The sequence below is a fragment of the Ahaetulla prasina genome, chromosome 8, assembly GCF_028640845.1.
Source record: "Ahaetulla prasina isolate Xishuangbanna chromosome 8, ASM2864084v1, whole genome shotgun sequence".
NCBI classification, from domain to species: Eukaryota; Metazoa; Chordata; class Lepidosauria; order Squamata; family Colubridae; genus Ahaetulla; species Ahaetulla prasina.
Window position 1 is genome coordinate 66,915,739 of NC_080546.1, and position 22,178 is coordinate 66,937,916.

Below are 22,178 nucleotides of genomic sequence, written 5' to 3' on the forward strand. Positions count from 1 at the left end.
AACAGTATTTTTTATCCATGATTTTTAACTATTTTTATCCTTTCTATCCATGGGTTTTTAGTTTGTCTGTTTGCCTTCTCCTAAGCAGTTTGAAGGATATTTGTATACCCTTAATTTTGGCATTATTGGCATACTTTTGACTTACTCTATTTGTCATGACAACTTTTAATTATATTGTTTTATGAAAAACTGTTAATCTGAAAATATAAGAAGGTAATAAGTAATTTGTTTCTTTTCAGAAAGCGAACGCTGCTGCTGAATAATGTGTTTGCCATTGTGGCTGCATTGTTTATGGCCTTCTCGCTGCTGGCAGGAATCTTGGAAATGATTATATTGGGCCGATTCATAATGGGCATTGATGGAGGTATGATACTGATGTTTAGTGAATGTTCTGTAGTCCCTGCACTCTAGTCTTTTAACATCTCAACTGAACTACCTGAACCTGGAAAAATAGGGTAAATTCTTAAGAAATAAATTTTTGATGCATTTTTTTCTTGTTGACATTTTTATTGAGTTATAAAATAAAATAAGATACAAAACACAAAAGATAATGTAAAAACAATGGGGAGGAAGGGGGTAAGAAAATTGAGGAAGAATTAAGAAAAAGAAGCACTGACTTCCGACTTTCTCTGTTGCAGTAAAATAAGGCATTAAATCAAATCACAACTTTTTATTTTTTTCATAATATTATAAACTAGTCATTTCTAGAAGGATCTATCAGTCTCAGTGGTGGTATTCAAATTTTTTTACTACTGGCTCTGTGTGTGGCTTGTTTGTGTGGCTTGTTTCGTGGGCATGGCTTGGTGGTCATGTGACTGGGTGGGCATGGCTTGGTGGTCTTGTGACTTATGGGTATGGCTTGGCGGTCATGTAACTGGGTGGTGTGGTTAGGTGGTCACGATCCTAGTTCCCCCTACGAGGATTCCTGCATCTGGTCCTTTTGCAATCCCCAAAGGGTCATAGGAAACCAGATTCCATACAGCTCTGAACCCTTAAGGCAAACCAAATACAAGTGGTCCTCGCTTAATGGCCGGTTGCTTAGCAAGTGTTCAAATTTACGACTGACCTCCCCAGAGCTATTTGACCTGTTTTTGGAGTTTTGATAGCCATGCGCGCACACACACACATATTTATGACCAGTTATAACATCCCACACAGTCATGTGACTGAGGTTTTCTATGTTTTTTGCCAGTTTCCAACAATTCCTTCTGGTTTCCATTTAAAAATGCCCATTGGGGAAAATGGACTTGTTTAACAACCACAGTGTTCACTTAATGACCACAAGGTTCACTTAACGACCATGGTGTTTGCCTAACTCAGGGGTCTGCAACCTTAAACACTCAAAGAGCCATTTTTCTATTTTCTTTTAGCAGGTATCTCTCTCTGTGTCTCCCTCTCTTTTCTCCCTCTCTCTCATCTCTTTTTCCTTCTCTCTCTGTCATCTCTCTCTTTTTCTCTCATTTCTCTCTCATCTCTTTATCTTTCTTTCATCTCTTTCTTTCTTTCTTTCTCCTTTTATTATCTCTCCCTCTCTCTTTCTCTCTCTCATCTCCTCTCACCTCTCTCTCATCTCTATCTTTAAACTGCAGCTAGGATCTCTCGCATGCTTCCCTGGCAGGCCAGGCTAGCTTGAAGAAACACACAGGAAGAGCTCCGGTGTCACGATCTCCTGCATGGTCCCCTCCCTCCCATACGCATCAGTTCACCCACTGCTGGTATCACCCCTCCGCCAGCTCTCCCTTACCCACCCACCTGCTGTCAGTGCCCTTCAGCCTTCCCTTTGCTAGCAAGCAATGAGCAGAAGTATGCAGCTAGATTTTGCAAGTAGTGGCTGGGCGAGCGAGCATCGGGCGGGTGGGATTACCGAGCGGGGACCAGCCAGAGGTCCCTACCAGTTCAGTGAACCATGCCAAATTTCTGCTAACGGTTTACCCAAATTGGTGCGAACCGGCTGAATACCACCTCTGATCAGTCTAATCGGTAAAACCCAAAATCAAAGTTTCATTCTTTTCCACTTCAAACACAAAGTTCAAAACCAGTCTCCATGTGGAAACAAAAGCATTTATATTCTTTTCTTTAATCAAAATAGTCAATTTGACCATTTTAGACAATTCCCATCAGCTTCTGCAACCATTTGTCCATGGTAGGAATCAAATTGTCCTTCCATTTTTGTGCATACAATAGTCTTACTGCTGTCAATATATATAGTAACAAAGTTCCAATTTTTTTCTCCAGTTCTTTTTCCATTAGGCCCAAAAGGAAAAGTTCTAATTTCATCTTTATCTTCATTTTTAAAATTTTCTGTATTAAAATATGAATCATACTCCAAAACTTTTTTGCTTTATCAATGCCCACCATAGATGATAAAAAGTCCCTTCTTTACTTTTATACTTTTATACATTAATTTGACATACCGTTAAACGTCTTAGATGGTTAAGTACGAATGATACATCATCTTATAATTTTTTTTAAAAAATATAATTTAATGTAAATTTTAAACCCTTTTCCAAATTCAATTTCAGTAACATTTTATAGATCTTAGCAATAATATATTTATTGTTGCCACATAATGAAATTTCCAATTTATTTTTAACAGAGCCAAATCCATAGTTTTTTAGCCAATTTAATTCATTCTTTCAGTTGTTGATAAGTAAACTAATGGCAAACATAACCTGATTTAAGTTCTTCCCTCGGCTTTAATATTGCGTCACCAGAATTGAAAGATAAAATTTTGCCAAATGTCAACCAGTCTGGCTTCGTCACCATTTCTTTTCTTAAAAAAAAGCTTCCTAGAGTGATAGCCAAAGAGGAAACTTTGTAGAGAACCTTGTTTTATATTTATTCCAAACTCGTAGTATGGCACGTCTAACAAAATGATTATTAAAATCAACATTAACTTTAATTTTATCATACCATAAATAGCAGTGCCATCCAAACCTTAATTCATGGCCCTCTAATTCAAGTAATTTGGGAGGTTCATCTATTTTTTTTAACCAGGCAATTTCAGGTCTGGTAGACCCAAACCCTCTCTTTCCTTAGCATCTTGCAGTAGCTTATATTTAATTCTTGGTTTTTTCCCCCTTGCCATATAAACTTAGAAATATCCTTCTGCCATTGTTCCAATGGATTGTCAGTTGCAAGTATTGGTAATGTCTGGAATAAAAAAAGGATCTTTGGTAAAATATTCATCTTGATTACAGAGATTCTACCCAATAATGATAAGCAATTTATCCCATCTTTGTAAGTCCTGTTTAATATTCCTCCAAAGAGGAATTTTTTTGAAACAGTTTTATATTTGTATTTGTCAACATAACCTCTAAGTATTTCATCTTTTTCTCAACCCTAAAAACCAACTTTTGGGGCAATATATAACTGTCCTGAGAAGACATATTCTTTTTTTTGGGGGGGGGATCAGTTTTTATTGCTTTTTTTCCCCTCACACCCACACCCACATATTTTATGAACAGAGTATTGGTCATATCATATCTTATACAGCTTATCATATCCATATCCATTTTATTTAGTTACAATTTCTGCCAAAATGTTCTTTTTCCATATTTTTAATCATATCTTAATATTTCTATGCTTGTTTATATAAACCACATCTTCTTTCACCCTCAGGTTCTAATTTCTCCATTTTTACTGATATATATTTATATTCTCTTTTATTATTTTTTAGATAATTCAGTTTTTATCCTGATATGTTCAAACATGTTCGGGGTTGCCTTTCTTCCATTTCATCTTTTTTGTTTTACAGCAATCTTAGAAGACATATTCTTGATCAACATTGTTGTTTTCTATTTGTTTGTTTTAAACCTGCCAAAGCCCCAAATTCATTTAATTTCCTCATCAAATATTCTGTATTGTTTTTTGGGTCCTGTAAAAATATAACCAGATCATCAGCAAATACTCTCAATTTATAAATTTCTTAATATTTATACCTCTTATACCCCTTGTTATGATATTATTATGATAATCTTGTCTGATATCTATGTTCAGAACTTCTAATACCAAAATAAACAGTAGAGGGGACTTTTTGAATTTCACGTGACTTGGTTAGATCACCATTTATGACAATTTTTGCATTCTGTGACATGTAGACTGCTTCAATTCCTTAATGGTGCAGAAATTCTATATCCATCAAAATTAAGATCTAGAGGGTGTTGTTAAAGTTGACTTGATCATAAAATAGTGAATTTGCTAAATAACAGTGATGGGAGCTTGATTGTGGAAAGAGGGAGGGTGTCCTCTTTCTAGAATAGGGAGAGACAACCAGGTAGAAAAATTCCACAAGCAATCTGGCCCCAAGCCATGAACAGACTTAATAACTGAATAACAAGAGTTGGAAGTTGAAGATCTAGTCCAACCCCTTGTTCATGCAGGAGACTCTATACCATTCCAGACAAATGGCTGTTCAGTTGTTCTTAAAAACCTCCAGTGATGTTGTTCTTAAAAACCTCCAACTTCTGGAGATAAGCTGTTCCACTGATTAATTGTTCTCATTTTCAGGAAATTTCTCCTTAGTTCCAGGTGGAATTTCTCCTTGATACATTTTCATCCATTATATCTTGTACTGCCTTCAAGTGATTTGGACCTGGCTTGACCCTCTCTTTTGTCACACACTTTAGTCCTTCTCTTCATTAGATTAGTCATACCCAGTTCCTGAGTCCTACATCATATACTTTAGCCTCAATAATCTTTGTTGCTCTTCTCTGTGCTCCAGAAGTCTCAACATCTTATTTTGTATCATGATGACCAAAACCTAACACAGTATTTCAAATGTGGTCTTACTAAAGCACTATAAAGTATTTTATTTTTATTTATTTATTTATTTATTTATTTATTTATTTATTTATTTATTTATTTGTCAAACACAACAGTATATATAAGTATAAGCATGAAACGAATTGGATACAATCAAAGGGAACATTAAGACAGGAATGGTAGGCACGCTGGTGCTCTTATGCACGCCCCTTACAGACCTCTTAGGAATGGGGTGAGGTCAACAGTAGATAGTCTTTGGTTAAAGTTTTGGGGATTTTGGGAAGAGACTACAGAGTCAGGTAGTGCATTCCAGGCATTAACAACTCTGTTACTGAAGTCATATTTTCTACAATCAAGTAGTACTAAGATTTCATCTGATTTTGATACTATTCCTGTTGATATAGCCGAGGTCTGAATTGGCTTTTTTGGCAGCTGCACCACACTGCTGGCTCATACTTACATGGTTGTCCACTAAGACTACTAGATCCCTCTCACAATTACTGCTTTGAGCCAAGTACCACTATTCTATACCTTTCTTGCCTAATAGGCCACCTTCAGCATTTCAGACTTAACTCAGCTTGCTGAGCAGAGGTGTTGCAGCTTGCTGAGCAGAGGTGTTGCACATACTGCTTGCTGAGCAGAGGTGTTGCACATACCAAATGAGGAGTACACATAACTCCCCAAATCACCACATTTTGCACCAGCTGAAGCTTATGATGGTCTGAAGTGCAGCTCTAAGCAGAGTGCATTGCAATAGTATGAAAGGTTGCTATAGAAATGGAGTGAGATTGGTAGATTCTACATAAAAACTATTCTGTCAGAATAGAATAGATGCTGTTTGGAGCAGAAAAGGGAGAGTGGAATGCCCACTACATAATTTTTTTAGAAACATACAAAATCAGTTTTGCAAAAGATTACTTGAGGTTTCTCCTCCTAATCTCCTTAGACTATCATTGTCCAATATATACAAACCTGACTGTATATATTTATGGTTTTTACCACTTTTAATGTTGTAAGGTATCCAAAGCTACCTCAATGGGCAGCAAACAAATTTAATAAAATAAAATAATTGTATTAGTGCAATCAGGAAAAACTTTTAATAAATAAGTAATTTGTAATTTGGGAGAGATCTTATTCACAATGGTTCAGAGGGCCATTTTACAATCTCTGGAAAAAAAATTCAGACATGGGCAACACCATTCCTTATAGGCTGCTTTCAATGACTTAAAATTAGGCTTCAGTTCTGTTTTGTTCCAAGAAATTACATTGATTGTTCAGCAGCTATGACTGAGCTGGCACTTGACTGCAGAACTTGTAATCTATTGAGGGTGAATACAGGATTGTGTTCTAGTTCCTCCACTGTTTGTTTTAGTGATAGATACAGTAGTGGGGTTCAGCCAGTTCTCACTACTTTGGGAGAACCAGTTGTTAACTTTCTGAGCAGTTTGGCAAACTGGTTGTTGGAAGAAATCATTATGGCAGAGAACCGGTTGTTAAATTACTTGAATCCCACCACTGAATAGATGTCTTAATCAGAAAGAACATCTACCTTCCTAAACTCAGCACTAGGCATTTATAGAATCACTATATGCCAAGGATGCAGAAAAGTATGCATTTACTCACTCTTAAGATTCAAATTTTGGGTTTTTTTTCTCAGAAAACCTCCGTTGCCACAAATATTAATGGCAAACTGGGAATAATAATATTGAACAAGTTCCAGCTTTGAAATATGGTGGCAATTTTTTTTTCAAGCCTCTGGAGCTTAGTTGGAACAACTTAGAGCCCTTGCCAAAGCAACAACATTCCTAGGGCAAGTTTGGTTGTTTCCATGCCAAAGGAGGCAGTTGTATGCCTGTTACCATCAGGCTTATTAAAAATGAAATATTTCAAATGCTGTATAGTGCACAAGTATGCACCTATGGTACAATGTTCTTTTACTTTTGTACTGTGTGGACAATATCTTTATCACTTCCTAAAGAAAACCACATCTGTTATGAGGGAGAGATTAGCAATAGCAATAGCACTTAGGCTTAAATATTGTGTCGACCAAATATTTAAATTAAAGGTCCCCTGTCAAAAACTGGGCCCAAAGTTCCCTATCGTGCAGGTAATTAATCTTGTAATGGTGGCGCTAAAGTTACCCCGACAGTTGGGTAAAGTGCACCCAGTATTTCACAGCAGTTTGCTGAAACCAGTAAGGGAAGCCCACATTCAGTCACCAGTGGTCCCATTACCTGAACTTGTAGAAGTGGGGGGAAGGGCCTCTCAAAGGTCCGAGCTCTGGACTTAAACCAGTATTAAGACACCACTCACTTGGAGGCTAACTGGCTTTATTTAGCTGGACTTTGGCACACAGTGAGTTTTAGCAGCAGCAGAACAGCAAAATGCAAAGATGCAAAGTCAGCACTGGGAGCTTCTGCCTTCCAGCGTGTTTTATTTAGGTAAACCACGCCCTTCCCCGGTGCTGGCTTCACCCCATTGTCAACTCTGCATTAGCCTACCTGGTGGGGTTCCGCCCGGCTGTTGCTTGAACCAGAACAGCTGATTGTTGGGTCAGAACAGCTGGTGGTCACCTGTAGCTCTTTGTCTTGCATCGCCATGCCTCCCCGCTGCACAGCTGATCTCCGGCTTGGCTCAATCAACCAGCTGATCCCAGCGGTCGTTGGCACGCTGCTGTTGCAGCCTTTCCTACACCTCCCATCACTGGTGCTCCATTGCTGCAGTTTCCACATTTCTTTTTTTTTAATTCAAAAAGTTTTTATTAGTCAAAAAATAGGTTTATACAAATACATATCAGGTATGGTAAATTTTCATTTTTCTTATCTAAAATAAGAATTTTACTCAAATTTTTTAACACATACAACAGCCATATGGCAAGCAGGTAACACGAAGTAGCTAAGTTTACAAATTTTAAATACGTAATAAAGAAGGGTCAAGAATAAACAGAATATCGTACTAAAGAGAATAAGGAAAACCAACACAATCCCAAATATCTTTATCACTTCCTAGTTTTGGATCTCAGAACTCTGGGTTCAGCCTGACCCAACTCCAGGGCCGCAACAGCGGCAGCCGCTCCGCCCATGATCTATAACCTCCCTTCTTCAATTCCTGGGTCATCTGATTCCAGGAGGCTTTGTGTTCCTCCACATAGGCCGTAGCCTCCAATTGTACTGATTTTTTCGTAATGCCCTCCCGGAAAATCATCAATCCCTCTGGCATCAGCCATCTGAAGCCCACTCCTTCTGGTACAATTTGCTTGACAAAAAATAATATTTCTTTCTTTTTTCACGTACCTGTCTGGGAATCTGCCTCAGAATGGCTATCTCCCTGCCCCTGTAAATCAGTGCCCCACTCCTATGTTTTCTAAGAATTTCATCTCTCGTCTCTCTTCTCACAAATTTGACATGAACCTCTCTGGGAACTGCATGCGTGCGTGCATATTGCAATTAACTCTATAAACTCGATCCACATCCCAATTCATGAAATCAACACCTCTCCCAAGAAATTCTCCCAACAATTTAGTCACAACATCTCTCAAGTCTTCTTGGTCCACTTCTTCCAAATTTTGAAACCTAAGGAAATAAGACATTTTATCCATCTGTGGTCAAGCACAGCATTGCCTGTCGTCTCCTCTCTTTTCTGCACTGCCGCATCTCACCCTCAAACCTTCCACTTTCTGCTTGTTTTCTGCTGAAACTTGTTGAGTATCCTTTAAATCCTTTTGGATAGTCACAATTTCTGCTCTTATTTCATCCAATTTCTTGTCCATATTAGATAACTTTTCCAAAATTCTCTCCATCTCTCCAGCAGTTGGTCTCTGACCTTTTGCCATTAAGGGGAAAAAAAAAATACAAAATCCTCAGGCAGGCACAGTATCCTTGTAATTTCCTCCGGATCCACCAGGGGGCACTCACAGGAGCAACGAGTCCAGAGTACAGTTAGTCAACCAGGAAGCGAAGGAAGTGATGTCATCAAAATTCTCATAGTGAAGGCGGAGCTGGGCGCCACCACTGTTCCCCAGAAGGAGGGGCCACAAACCTTCCCTCCTAAATTTCTCGATCACCTCTTCTCTCCAGAGCTCCACAAAACCGGTAATCTTCTTATTTTAAGTTCTCCTCTCTCCAGAATAACTCGTGCTCCTTCCAACCGCAGGGGAGAAAAACCCCCGCACTCGGAGCACTCCACTCACGTTACCGATATTCCTTCCTTCTCCTCCTCAATTCTTCTCCGTTCCTGTTCACCACCAGGCTGCTGCAGTTATAAATCAATGCCCGGTGTCACCGGGCACAGCGGCCCAGGCGACGACCAAAATAATGGCCGCGGCCTGTGGCCTCCAAACCCCGCCAAGCCTAGGACGCGCCAGCATCGGTCCCCACAGTCCTGTATGTCGGCTGGGAGACCCCTGGCGAGCCGTCCGTGCGGCAGGTGTCCTTTTCGGAACACCTGGCCCCTGAGGGCCTCGGCGGCGGCCGGATTCGGGCGCTGGAGGCAGGAGAAGCCTTCCAGACGTCCGTTGCCGCTGGACACCGGAAGTCGTCTCCATTTCAGTTTCCACATTTCTGACACCCCCCATCACCAGTGCTCTTTGCACCCGGGCTTTAGGGTTTGACATACCACTTCACAGTGCTTTACATAGTCAGCATATTGCCCCAAGTAATCTGGGTCCTCATTTTACACACCTCGGAAGGATGGAAGGCTGAGTCAACCTTGAGCTGGTAAGATTTGAACTGCTGAACTGCAGTCAGCAGATGTAGTTTGAACTACTGCATTCTAACCACTGCACCATCATAGCTCATGATTGTTAGTTTCCTACTTATGTAGACTGGAATCCTACATTCATCAATATAATTGCTGGTTCTATCTGCAGTGATTTCCATAAAAAGGTATAAAATGTCAAAATCTTCATGTAATGTCATTAAGTCTTTTTAATTGTTTTATTCTATTCCTTTTTTTTTAAATTTGAATTTATATCCTGCCCTTCTCTGAAGACTCAGGGCGGCTTACACAGTGTTAAGCAATAGTTTTCATCCATTTGTATATTATATACAAAGTCAACTTTTATTGCCCCCAACAATCTGGGTCCTCATTTTACCTACCTTATAAAGGATGGAAGGCTGAGTCAACCTTGGGCCTGGTGGGACTTGAACTTGCAGTAATTGCAAGCAGCTGTGTTAATAACAGACAGACTTTGTCTGCTTAGCCACCAGAGGCCCTTTTATGCTTTATTGCATTTTTTTCATTTTTCTCTTTCTCTGTTTTTAAGTCAGCTTTTAGATTATGCTGTATTTGCTTGTTGTTTCCATATTTTTACCTTGTTAGTCTTGACTGTAATTAAATACATTTTCATTGGAATGAAAGGAGTTGCAATTGTTTTATGATTTGGGTGGTAGGAGAAATAGAAACCTTATGGTGTCATCTTGCAGAAAGTATATAATGTTGAACAAAATCTGACAAGCGTTCAGTTTAAAGAATGCAAATTATAGCTTCAGCAATGTTTAAGGATAGATATTAAGAAATTCCTGTTATGAAAATGCCTTTATAATCATCATTATGGATTGCATCAGCTTTTACATTGCCCATTATATGTATCAGTCTGTAAAAAGTACATTGAAAAAGATCGACAAGCTTTCAGCAGTTTGAATAAAGAAAACCAGGCCCAAGGTTGACTCAGCCTTCCATCCTTTATAAGGTAGGTAAAATGAGGACCTAGATTGTTGGGGGGCAATAAGTTGACTTTGTATATAGTATACAAATGGATGAAGACTATTGCCTGACATAGTGTAAGCCGCCCTGAGTCTTCGGAGAAGGGCGGGATATAAATGCAAATAGAAAAAAAAGAAAGAAAAAAAAAGAAATATATGCAACCAAATAAAAACTGAATGCACAAATTACCACACCAAGCAAGAAGAGGACCTTCTGCGCACAAATTCCAATCATGCCTTTTATAATCTTGTTAACAATAAACTTAAAGACTCAAGATCCATCCCACCACTAAAAGATTCTAATAGCAAAGAATGCAATGACGAAACAGTTAAAGCAAACCTCTTCAACATATTCTTTGGCTCAGTTTTTGTTAACAGCGATGACACATATCCAACATTCCCAAAACGTACCAGCAATGAGTATGACGACTTAACACATATAGATTTCACAGAAGATAATGTTGGAAAAGCTCTTCATAACTTGAAACCATCGCTATCTATTGGACCCGATGGACTATGTGCATATTTCTTAAAAAAACTTTCCACTAATATAGCAGAACCCCTAAGCATAAACTTTGATAAAGCTTTCACTACCAGTTCCCTTCCCAAACTTTGGTCACTAGCCACAGTCATCCCAATCTTCAAAAATGGAGAGCCCAGTTTAGTCGAAAATTACAGACCAATCTCTCTGTGCTGCGTCACCTGCAAAGTCATGGAATCAATCATCAACCAATCCATTACCTCACACTTAGAAACAAACAACCTACTCTCTAATAAACAATTTGGTTTCAGGAAAAAATTATCATGCAACTTACAACTTCTCCACTGTAAAAACATATGGACTACAAATCTTGATCAAGGCAAAACAATAGATGCAATCTACATAGACTTCTGCAAAGCTTTTGACTCAGTAGTACACAATAAACTTCTCCTAAAACTAAATTCCTATGGCATTTCAGGACCCCTTCACAAATGGATAGTGCTTTTCTGTCTAACAGACAACAAATGGTCAAAATTGGCAATTTTCTATCAAATCCTGTTCCTGTCAAGAGTGGCGTTCCTCAAGGCAGCGTTCTTGGACCAACACACTTCATACTATACATAAATGATCTTTGTGACCATATCTCAAGTAATTGTGTTCTCTTTGCTGACGATGTCAAACTATTTAACACCACAGACAATACATCTACCATTCAAAAAGATCTTGATCATCTAACCGCTTGGTCTAAAACTTGGCAAATCCAAATCTCAACCAGCAAATGCTCAGTCTTACATATTGGAAAAAAGAACCCAAACACTAAGTACATACTTGATGGATATTACCTTACAGATGACCCCCACCCTGTTAAAGACCTTGGAGTTTTCATAGCAAATGATCTAAGTGCCAAAGCCCACTGCAACTACATAACAAAAAAGGCTCTAAGATTTGTAAACCTAATCTTGCGTAGCTTCTTTTCCAAAAACACTACACTACTAACCAGAGCATATAAAACATTTGCTAGACCAATTCTAGAATACAACTCGCCTGTCTGGAACCCTCACCACGTTTCTGACATCAATACAATTGAACATGTCCAGAAATATTTTACAAGAAGAGTTCTTCATTCCTCTGAAAACAACAAAATACCTTATCCCACCAGACTTGAAATCCTAGGCTTAGAAAACTTGGAACTCCGTCGCCTTCGACAAGACCTAAGTTTAACTCATAGAATCATCTATTGTAATGTCCTTCCTGTTAAAGACTAATTCAGCTTTAATTGCAATAATACAAGAGCAGCCAATAGATTTAAACTTAATGTTAACCGCTTTAATCTAGATTGCAGAAAATATGACTTCTGTAACAGAATCATCAGTGTTTGAACACTTTACCTGACTCTGTGGTCTCTTCCCATAATCCCAAAAGCTTTAACCAAAAACTTTCTAATATTGACCTCACCCCATTCCTAAGAGGACCATAAGGGGCATGCATAAGAGCACAAACGTGCCTACCGTTCCTGTCCTATTGTTTTTCTTTTTCTTCTTCTTATATATATGCTTATACCTCCTAATATTTACTCATATATATGTTTATATACTATATAATCGTTTTTGTATGATATATATTGTTGTGACAAAATAAATAAATAAATAAAGTAGACTTTAACCTGAACAGTTGGGTGCATGGATGCTACCCAGCATGACCCTTTCTACCCACATCAAGTCACAACACAAACTATCAGCATTTGATCAGCCTTTTTCCAAGCACTGCCTTCTTCACTAATTAGCACAGGGTCCCTGATTAGCACCCCTTAATGTATGTAGTGATCACATAACCTGTCTAGGAGTTTGCCTCTAGAAAAATCCTTGCCTAATGTAGAGGAACTGCATGCTACACAACTGCATGCCTCTACAATAGAGATATTACATATAAATAGACATTAAACCATTATTGCATTAGTGTTTCCTGTTTTAATTTTATTTTAATGTTTTGTAAAGTGTGAAAGGATTACAAGTATGTTATGGTAGAAACCTCAGACCAAGAGGTTTAATGTTTATTTTGATATATACACAAGCTTGTTTTATTACATAAGGGCTACGGTCCTAATATATTAAACATAATATATACTGAATAGAATAGAGCTAGAAGGGACTTTCGAGATCTTCTAGTCAAGCCCCCTGCTCAAGCAGGAGAACCTATACCATTTTAGATAAGGAGCTATCTAGTCTCTTTTTAAAAATCTCCAGTGATACCATAATTCCTGAAGACATGCTGTTCCACTAGTTAATTGTCCTCACTATTAGGAAGTTTCTCCTTAATTCCAGGTTGCTTTTTTGATTAGTTTCCAACTATTGTTTCTTTTTTTTTTGGTAAAGTTTTTTATTTTTTACACACAAACAACAACATACAATGCATCTTTTCTGAACAGAATATCGGTCAGGTACATATTCATACCAAATTTAGTTCTTCTCCAACACATTTTACATGCTTTCATCAATATATTTTCTCTCATTTTTTTATTTTCCTTCTTACATTTTTCTTTGCAAATCTAATTTTACCCTTCACCCCCAATTTTATTCTTTTATCTAATTCTCCCTCTTTCCCCCCTTTTTCTACTCCCATTTATGTTAAAACCTTATATTCCCATTTGATAGTTGTATTCTTTTATATCTTCTACTTATCCAACATCAATCATATATTTACATTTCAGTGACAATTCATACATTGTTAACCATGATCAAAAAAAGAAAAAAAAACAAGAAAAAAACTCAGTTTTTCTTCATAATATCATTACTCATCATCAATAAATCCATAATAATCTTCAAACATTTTCTCTCATTTTAAACTCCATTTTCAATAATTAAATCATTTAATATATTGCCAACTCTTTTTTGTGCTTGGAATTCCATTGGTACTTCAACCAGTATATAATTCAATCCTTTTTTTATTTTCCTTCTTTTTCTCTTCCTCCTCTTTTTTTCTTTCTCTTAAAATTTTCTACTCTCTTTGCTTGTCCTGTATTTCCATCAACTCTCCTTCTCCTCTCTTCCCCCGTTTTTATCTTTTCTCTATTTATCCTAAAATGATCCTTTAACTTTGTATTTTTTCTTCCCTTCTTTCTCTCCTTGTCTCTTCCTTCCCTCCTTATTTTTGTTTGCCCTCCTTGTTTGCAATATTTTGCCATTTAATCTCCTCATTCCCCTTTTAAAAATTTCTCTTTTGTCACTGTCAATCCCAGTGTAGTCTTCTAAATTCTTTGTGCTTTTTCTCTTTTTATTTTTCCCCTCATTAGTTCCTTCATCTCTCCCCATACAATCAATTAATATTTCACAATCATTTAATATTTCACAATCAATATCTTTTCCTTTGTGTTCCCGCTTTAAAGTCATATGTATCTTTTTCATCATTTCAATTATTTCCTGTGCCATTCTGTATTTTCAGGGTTGTATTTATTATTTTGTTATCAGAGTCAAATAGCTTGCAGGCATAAAACCCTCCCTTAAAATTCTCACCAGCCTTATCGCTTCAACAAGATAATTTTCCACAGCAGATGTTAGTCAGTGTAGTTTTCCCTTCCACGTGAGGGTGTCTCTTTCCAATTCATAGTTCCAATCAACAGTTAGCAAAGGTATCCATTTTGTTTCTTTTTCTTAAAGCCACACTTTATTTTGCTTTTACTTTTTAACTTCTCCCAATAGTTCAATTTAAAGTCTATGTCCCAATTATATTAAATCCAACTCATCGGGGAAAAAGGAAGTCAGAGAAATTTCTCCAAGTTGTAGTTCTAAATCCCCCAGCTTTCTTTTATATTCCTGAAACAAGTTTTAAAAATCTCCAAATCTCTCCAGCTTTATTTGAGGGTTTTTTCCTTTCCCCGCTTCTGCTTGGGGGATCTCCCAATTCAATTTAAAAAAATCAAATTCCTTTTGGGTCTTAGTGTAAATAGTTCCGTTTCTCTTATTTCTTGCTGTGTTTAAATTACTTCTCAATTTAGTTGCTATTCCATCGCCAAAAAAATTTTTTTTTTGCCAATTTCAAATTAAAGTATTTTCTTGTGAGTTGGTGTTCACTCACCCGGCTTCAACATTCCATCCAAATCATCGCTCCTACTCAAAATCTTGGTCCGGTTGCCCCAGCTTAATGATGGTTGCTATGGCCACCGCCACCGAATCGAAGAGATTTCCTCTGACTTCTGAGGAATTTGCCGGTTCCTCTTGGTCATCCAAGGTCCCTCTCCTTCTTCACCGTCCCTACAGGACAGATTTGGTCCGAAGACCTCTCAACAGCGGTTTGTCAGCCTGAGAATTCATGAAGTTTGACAGAGCTCACTTTTCCCTGACTGTCTTCCGGTCGTTTTTCCCAACCAACCATTGTTTCTTGTCCTGCCCTCTGATGCTTTGGAGAATAATTTGACCCCCTCTTCTTTGTGGCAGCCCCTCAAATACTGGAATACTGATATCATGTCACCCCTAATTCTTCTTTTCTTTAGACTAGCCAAACCCAAAATCTGCAGCTGTTCTTCATATGATTTAGTTGCCAGGCCTTTGATCATCTTAGTTGCTCTTCTCTGAACTTTTTCCAAAGTCTCAACATCTTTTTTGTAGTATGGTGACAAAAATTGGTTGCAGTATTCCTGGTGTGTTCTTACTATGGTTTTATAAAGCGGCACTAATACTTGATGTGATCTTGATTTTATGCTTCTGTTTTTACAACCCAGGATTGTATTAGCTTTTTTGGTTGCTGCTGCACACTGTTGCCTCATATTCAAGTGATCATCCACTAGGATTCCAAGGTCTGTCTCACAATTACTGTTTTTGAGCCAGGTCTCACCTAATCTGTACTTATACCTTTGGTTTTTCCTGCCTAATTGTAAAACTTTTCTCCACATTGAAATTCATTTTGTTGGATAGGGCCCATTTTTCAAGTTTGTCTTTTTGGATCTTCTGGGGTGTTGGCTATTCCTGCTAGTGTAGTATCATCTGCAAATTTGATGAGTTCCCCTTCTACTCCCTCATCTAAGTCATTTATGAAGATATTGAAGAGTACTGGGCCTAAAACAGAGCCCTGCTTACTTCTGTCCATATGGATATAGTATCATTAAGGACTACTCATTGAGTATGGTTTATCAGCCAGCTACAAATCCATCTGATGGTGATGCTGTCCATTCCAAATTTTCTAAATTACCAAGAAGTAGGTTGTGGCCTACATTGTCAAATGCCTTATTGAGGCATTTGACAAAGTACAGCATTTTACTGGTCCACTAATTTAGTCATTTTGCCAAAGAATTGTTTGGTATGATATGCTTTTGAGAAACCCGTGTTGGCTTCTGGTTATAACTTTGTTTGCTTCTAGTATTTTTTGCTGGTCTACTAATTTAGTCACTTTATCAAAGAATGAAATAAGATTGGTTTGGCATGATTTGTTTTTAACAAATGTATGATGGCTACTAGTTATAACTTTATTTGCTTCTAGTTGTTTGCAGATCTGTTTTTTGATTATCTTTTCCAGGATATTCCCAGGTATTGATATTAGATTGATTGGTCTGTAGTTTCCTGGGTCTGATTTTTTTCCTTTCTTGAAGATGGGAACCACATCAGCCCTTTTCCAATCCTTGGGTACTTCCCCGTTGCTCCAGGATTTTTTGAAAGATATGGTACAAAGGTTCTGAGATAACATCTGCCAGCTCCTTCAGAACTCTGGGATGTAATTTGTCAGGTCCTTTAATTTATATTTGTCAAGCTCAGATAGGTGTTGTCTTACCATTTTCTTGCTTACATTAATTTTTATTTCTAGTTTGTCTTTTACAGTAGTTTTTTGGGTATGTTGGGTTATAATTTTTTTTGTGTGAAGACTGATGCAAAGAGTGAGTTAAGCAGCTCTGCTTTCTCTCTACTACCAGTTACTTCCTTGCCATCTTCTCTCTTTAGTGGACCTACTGTTTCCTTGACTTTTTTTCTTGTTATTAATACGTTGAAAGAAACTTTTTAAATTATCTTTGACTTTTGTAGCAAGCCTTAGTTTATTCTGAGCCTTTGTTTTTCTGACTTCATCTTTGCATGTTCTGGCTATCTGCTGATAATCAGCCTTAGTTATGTGTCCCTCTTTCCATTTTTTGTGCTTGTCCTTTTTGTCTTTCAATTTGTCAGATAGATCTTTGTGCAGCTGTGCTGGCTTCTTCTTGAATTTCTGGTTTTCCTTTTTCAGTGGTATTGTGCTGGACTAGGCTTTTATGATCATATTTTTCAGAGTTTCCCATGCTTCTTGAGTTGTTTTCCCCCTTTAAGATTTCCAACTATGGAATCTTTCCTACACTGTCTCTGAGTTTGGTAAAATTAGCTCTTTTAAAGTTTTAAGACACTGGTTGGATTATTTTCCATTGTTTGTGTTTGCATTATGTTGAATTCCAGTATGACGTGGTCATTTTCACCTAAGGTTCTGGCAACTTCAACTCCCTCTATCACTTCTTCTCTGTTAGTAAGCATTAAGTCCAGGATAGCTTTACTTCTAGTTCCCTCCTCTACATTTTGGATGATAAAAGTTGTCGTCTAGGTTGGTTAGGAATCTGTTTGATCTCCCAATCACTGCAGAGTTAGTCTCCCAGTTGATATCTGGATAGTTAAAGTTCCCCATTACTATTGTGGTATGCTTCCTACATATATTTGTTAACTAGTTGGCAAAGAATTCATCTATTTCTTCTGATTGGTTGGGTGGCTATAATTATACAACTATGGGAATGTCACTTTTTTCCCCTTTTCTATTGACCCGTATACATTCTGGAGCGGTTTTATCTTTGAACCTGTGCATTTCTGTAGATATGTAGTGATCTCTCATATCTCCTCTCAAAGAGGAGGCAACTTCACCTCCTCTTTTTGCTGATCTGTTGTTGTTGGTTTTTTTTTTAACAATTTGCACCCATCCATCTGTACATTCCAGGCATAGGTTTCATCCCACCAGGTTTCTGTAATGGCAAATATGTTATACCTACCCTTGAGTACTATTACTTCTAGTTCACCCTTTTTGTTCCCCAACCTTTGAGCATATACAATTAGTCTTATCTGTTTCCAATAATATATAATGTGCTATAGCTGTAAGTTACAAATATACTTTAGTTTTTCTGTTGTATGGCAGTTCATAAATGGAAAATCAGAAGATACCTGAAATTCGAGACTGGGAATCTAGTCTTTGGAATCTAGTCTTTGGAATACTGTATTTGGAATATTGAATAGCTATCTTATTTGCTCCCCGCTTATGCATGATAATCCATAATTCATCTTTTTTTAAAAAAATAAATATATTTATTTTAAATATAAGTAATGCAAACAATATGAACATATACATATATATCTAAATATAAAGAAAAGAAAAGAAAAAATACAAATAATACAGTGCACCCCCACCCCCAGAGACCATTTTCCCCCTTATATTTCTTTTTTAAAGAAATATATTTCTTTAAAAATTTATTTTATTTTTTAAAAACAAAATAAAAGATACAAATCTTTGTTGAAAAAGATATCAGTCAGGTACATGTTCAAACATATTTCAAATTACATCCTCTCATTATGTCATTTATCCAATATTTTCCCCTTTTCATATGTTGTGATAGCCCTTTTCTTTTAAAATCTATTCCATCCCTTTATCCTGGAAATATCTAGTCCCAAAATATCTCTAAAAATTTTCATATAGTCATCATCTATATTTTACATAAATTCCATTTTCTCTTTAAAACATTTAGTATAAATCTAGAGGCAGTCATTATTATCCTTTCTTAGAGCAGTCATGGCATCACATCAACCTATCCATCTACATGGGAATAATCCTGAGATAAAGATTATTCAGTTCCTGCTATCATCCTCTGCCTCTAGAAATCCCTATCTTATATCATTACAAATCATAAGTAACATTATTTCTTTTAATCAAAAATAATTTTCTATAGTCTTTCCCTCATTCCCCAAAGTATCCTTAAAAATTCTATAGTTGTCATTCATATTTTGCATGATTACAATTATCTCTTAAAACCGTTTATATAGATCTGAAGACAGCCTTTTAACGTTCTTTCTAAGGCGGTTGTGCAATCACACCAACCTTTCCATCTACATGGGAATAATCCTGAAATAAGAACTATTCAGTTCCTGCTATCTTCCTCTGTCTCTAGAGATCGCGATCTAATAAAATTGCAAATCGAAAATAACAGTATTGTCAGCGTTCCAGAAAACCCCTCCTGCAGAAAAGACTCTGAAACCAACATCTTTCAAAGTTCTTTTACTAGCATAGGTAAACTGGCACAGTTGAAGGAAAACTGAAACTGGGGATTCCGGTTCCTCCCTCAGTAATACAAACCCCAAAATCTCCACCCTCATGACCACTCTGAGGGTCACATGCTCCAATCCTCAACCGTCCCATGTCGAAGCATCACTCCAGCCACTCCTTCTCCAGATGCGAACTCAGCCTGACCTTGACCGGCAGAAAACGTTATTATGTCTAATCATCCCTTGCACTACCATCCTCCTCCCCTCCTTTCCCACAGAGGAGAATTGTGGCAGCGCATGGAAGCCTTCGGCCTAGTATGGCTTCCAAAGCTGACAAGTATTTCTTTTGAAATTTCAAATCATCAAAAACAATTTCCCATAGTCTCCATCATTCCCCAAAATATCCTTAAAAATTCTATAATTCTCATTTGTATTTTACATAAATCTTTTAAAACCTTTAATATGAATCTACAGACAGCCTTTTAACATCCTTTCTTAGGGTGGTTGTGCGATCGCATCAACCTATCCGTCTATGTGGGAGTAGTCCTAAGGTCAAGACTACTCAGTTCCTGCTATCTTCCTCTGCCTCTAAAATCATTATTTAGTATAATTATAAAACATAAGTAACATATATTTTTGAAGTTTCAAGGCATCAGAAACAACTTTCTCATTATTCTATGTAAATTTAAAATGAAAAAGTCTTTCCTTGGGGATTGATCTAATTCTTTAAGTATCAGCCTTTATAACAATTTACAGTCCACAGTTATCATCAAGTCTTTTATTTCAGATCATTTCAATTTCTTGCTTCTGCATTTCTTCTTCTGCCTTTAGGTGTCAATCTTTACACTGCAGTTGCCATCCACAGTTAACAAAATCCCTTTTAAGGTCAAATCATTTGTTTCTGCCTTCTTTCTTCTGCCTTTAGGTGTCAGCCTTTATACTGTAGCAAAATGATAAAGTAGCAAACTCATTTGCTTCAGTTTAATTCAATTTCTTATAATCCTTTATGTTCAAAAATTTATAAAAAATCAAAAAATCAAAACGCAATCCATTAAAGCATTTTAAAAGTCCTGATCCAATCTGCTTTTTCTTTTTCTTTTTCTTTCCAATTTAAAGCCATGATCCTTTGTCCCTTTTATAGTAAAATTAGGCAAAATAGTACAGTAGCCATTTTGAAGCCAAGTTTCCTTTGTTTCAAGTAGTTAGAATTTATAACTTTCTTTCAGTCCCATGGTTAGTTACATTGTAATCCTTTATAGTCAAATTTGTGCAAAGTGGAGAGGATAAGATGAAATCAATCTAAGTCCATTTTTAAAGCTTTAAAATCATCATCATAATAATAATAATATCAGAGTTGGAAGGGACCTTGGAGGTCTTCTAGTCCAACCCCCTGCCCAGGCAGGAAACCCTACACCATTTCAGACAAATGGCTATCCAACATTTTCTTAAAAATTTCCAGTGTTGGAGCATTTACAATTTCTGCAGGCAAGTTGTTCCACTGATTAATTGTTTTGTCAGGAAATTTCTCCTTAGTTCTAGATTGCTTCTCTCCTTGATTAGTTTCCACCCATTGCTTCTTGTTCTTCCCTCAGGTGCTTTGGAGAATAGTTTGACTCCCTCTTCTTTGTGGCAACCCCTGAGATATTGGAACACTGCTATCAGGTCTCCCCTAATCCTTCTTTTCATTAAACTAGGTATACTGAGTTCCTGCAACCGTTCTTAATATGTTTTAGCCTCCAGTCCCCTAATCATCTTCGTTGCTCTTCTCTGCACTCTTTCTAGAGTCTCAACATCCTTTTTACATCATGGTGACCAAAACTGAATGCAATATTCCAAGTGTGGCCTTACCAAGGCATTATAACGTGGTATTAACACTTCACGTGATCTTGATTCTGTCCCTCTGTTTATGCAGCCCAGAACTGTGTTGGCTTTTTTGGCAGCTGCTGCACACTGCTGTCAAGATCCCTCTCACAGTTACTACTATTGAGCAAGGTACCACATATCCGGTACCTGTGCATTTTGTTTTTTTGGCCTAAATGTAGAACCTTACTTTTTTCACTGTTGAATTTCATTTTGTTAGATAGTGCCCAAAGTTCAAGTCTGTCAAGATCTTTCTGTATCTTGAGCCTATTTTCTGGAGTGTTGCTATTCCTGCCAGCTTGGTGTCATCTGCAAATTTGATGAGTTCCCCATCTATCCCCTCGTCCAAGTCATTGATGAAGATGTCGAAGAGTACTGGGCCTAAAACAGAGCCTTAGGGTACTCCACTGCATACTTCCCTCCATGTGGATGTAGTTCCCTTGAGGACTACACGTTGAGTGCGGTTGGTCAGCCAGTTACGAATCCATCTGGTGGTGGTGCTGTCTAACCCACATTTTTCTACTTTATCTAGTAGTAGGTTATGGTCTACTTTATCAAATGCTTTACTGAAGTCCAAGTAAATTATATCGACAGCATTACTCTGGTCCACTAATTTTGTCATTTTGTCAAAGAATGCAATAAGATTAGTCTGGCGTGATCTGTTTTTGACAAACCCATGTTGGCTTTTGGTTATTATTTTGTTTGCTTCTAGGTGTTCGGTCATTCGTTGCTTGATTATCTTTTCCAGAATTTTCCCTGGTATTGAGGTTAGGCTGATAGGTCTGTAGTTTCCTGGATCTGTTTTTTTTTCCTTTTTTGCAGATGGGAACTACATCAGCTCTTTTCCAGTCCTCTGGCAGTTCCCCTGTGCTCCAGGATCTTTGAAAGATATAGTTCAGTGGTTCTGAGATCTCATCTGCCAGTTCCTTCAGAACCCTGGGTGTAATCCATCTGGTCCTGGTGATTTGAACTTGTCTAGGGTAGACAGATGTTTACTTACCATTTTTTCCCCTATTTTAACTTGTGTTCCTAATCTGTTTTTTGTGGTGCTGTTTTTGATAGGTTGGATTGTTTTTTCCTTTTGTGTAAAGACAGATGCAAAAAATGAGTTAAGTAGATCTGCTTTCT

The 22,178-nt window shown here is 37.4% G+C and overlaps 1 protein-coding gene across 3 annotated transcripts in view; it reads left to right on the forward strand.

Moving 5' to 3' along the window:
* The window catches only part of SLC2A9 (solute carrier family 2 member 9), a 129,956-nt gene that overhangs the window by 59,990 nt on the left and 47,788 nt on the right, over positions 1-22,178 (forward strand). For all 3 annotated transcript variants that reach the window (XM_058191988.1, XM_058191989.1, XM_058191990.1), the window contains one exon: positions 240-364. In XM_058191988.1, coding sequence (XP_058047971.1) covers positions 240-364 — 125 coding nt within the window. The remainder of the gene's footprint in view (positions 1-239; positions 365-22,178) is intronic.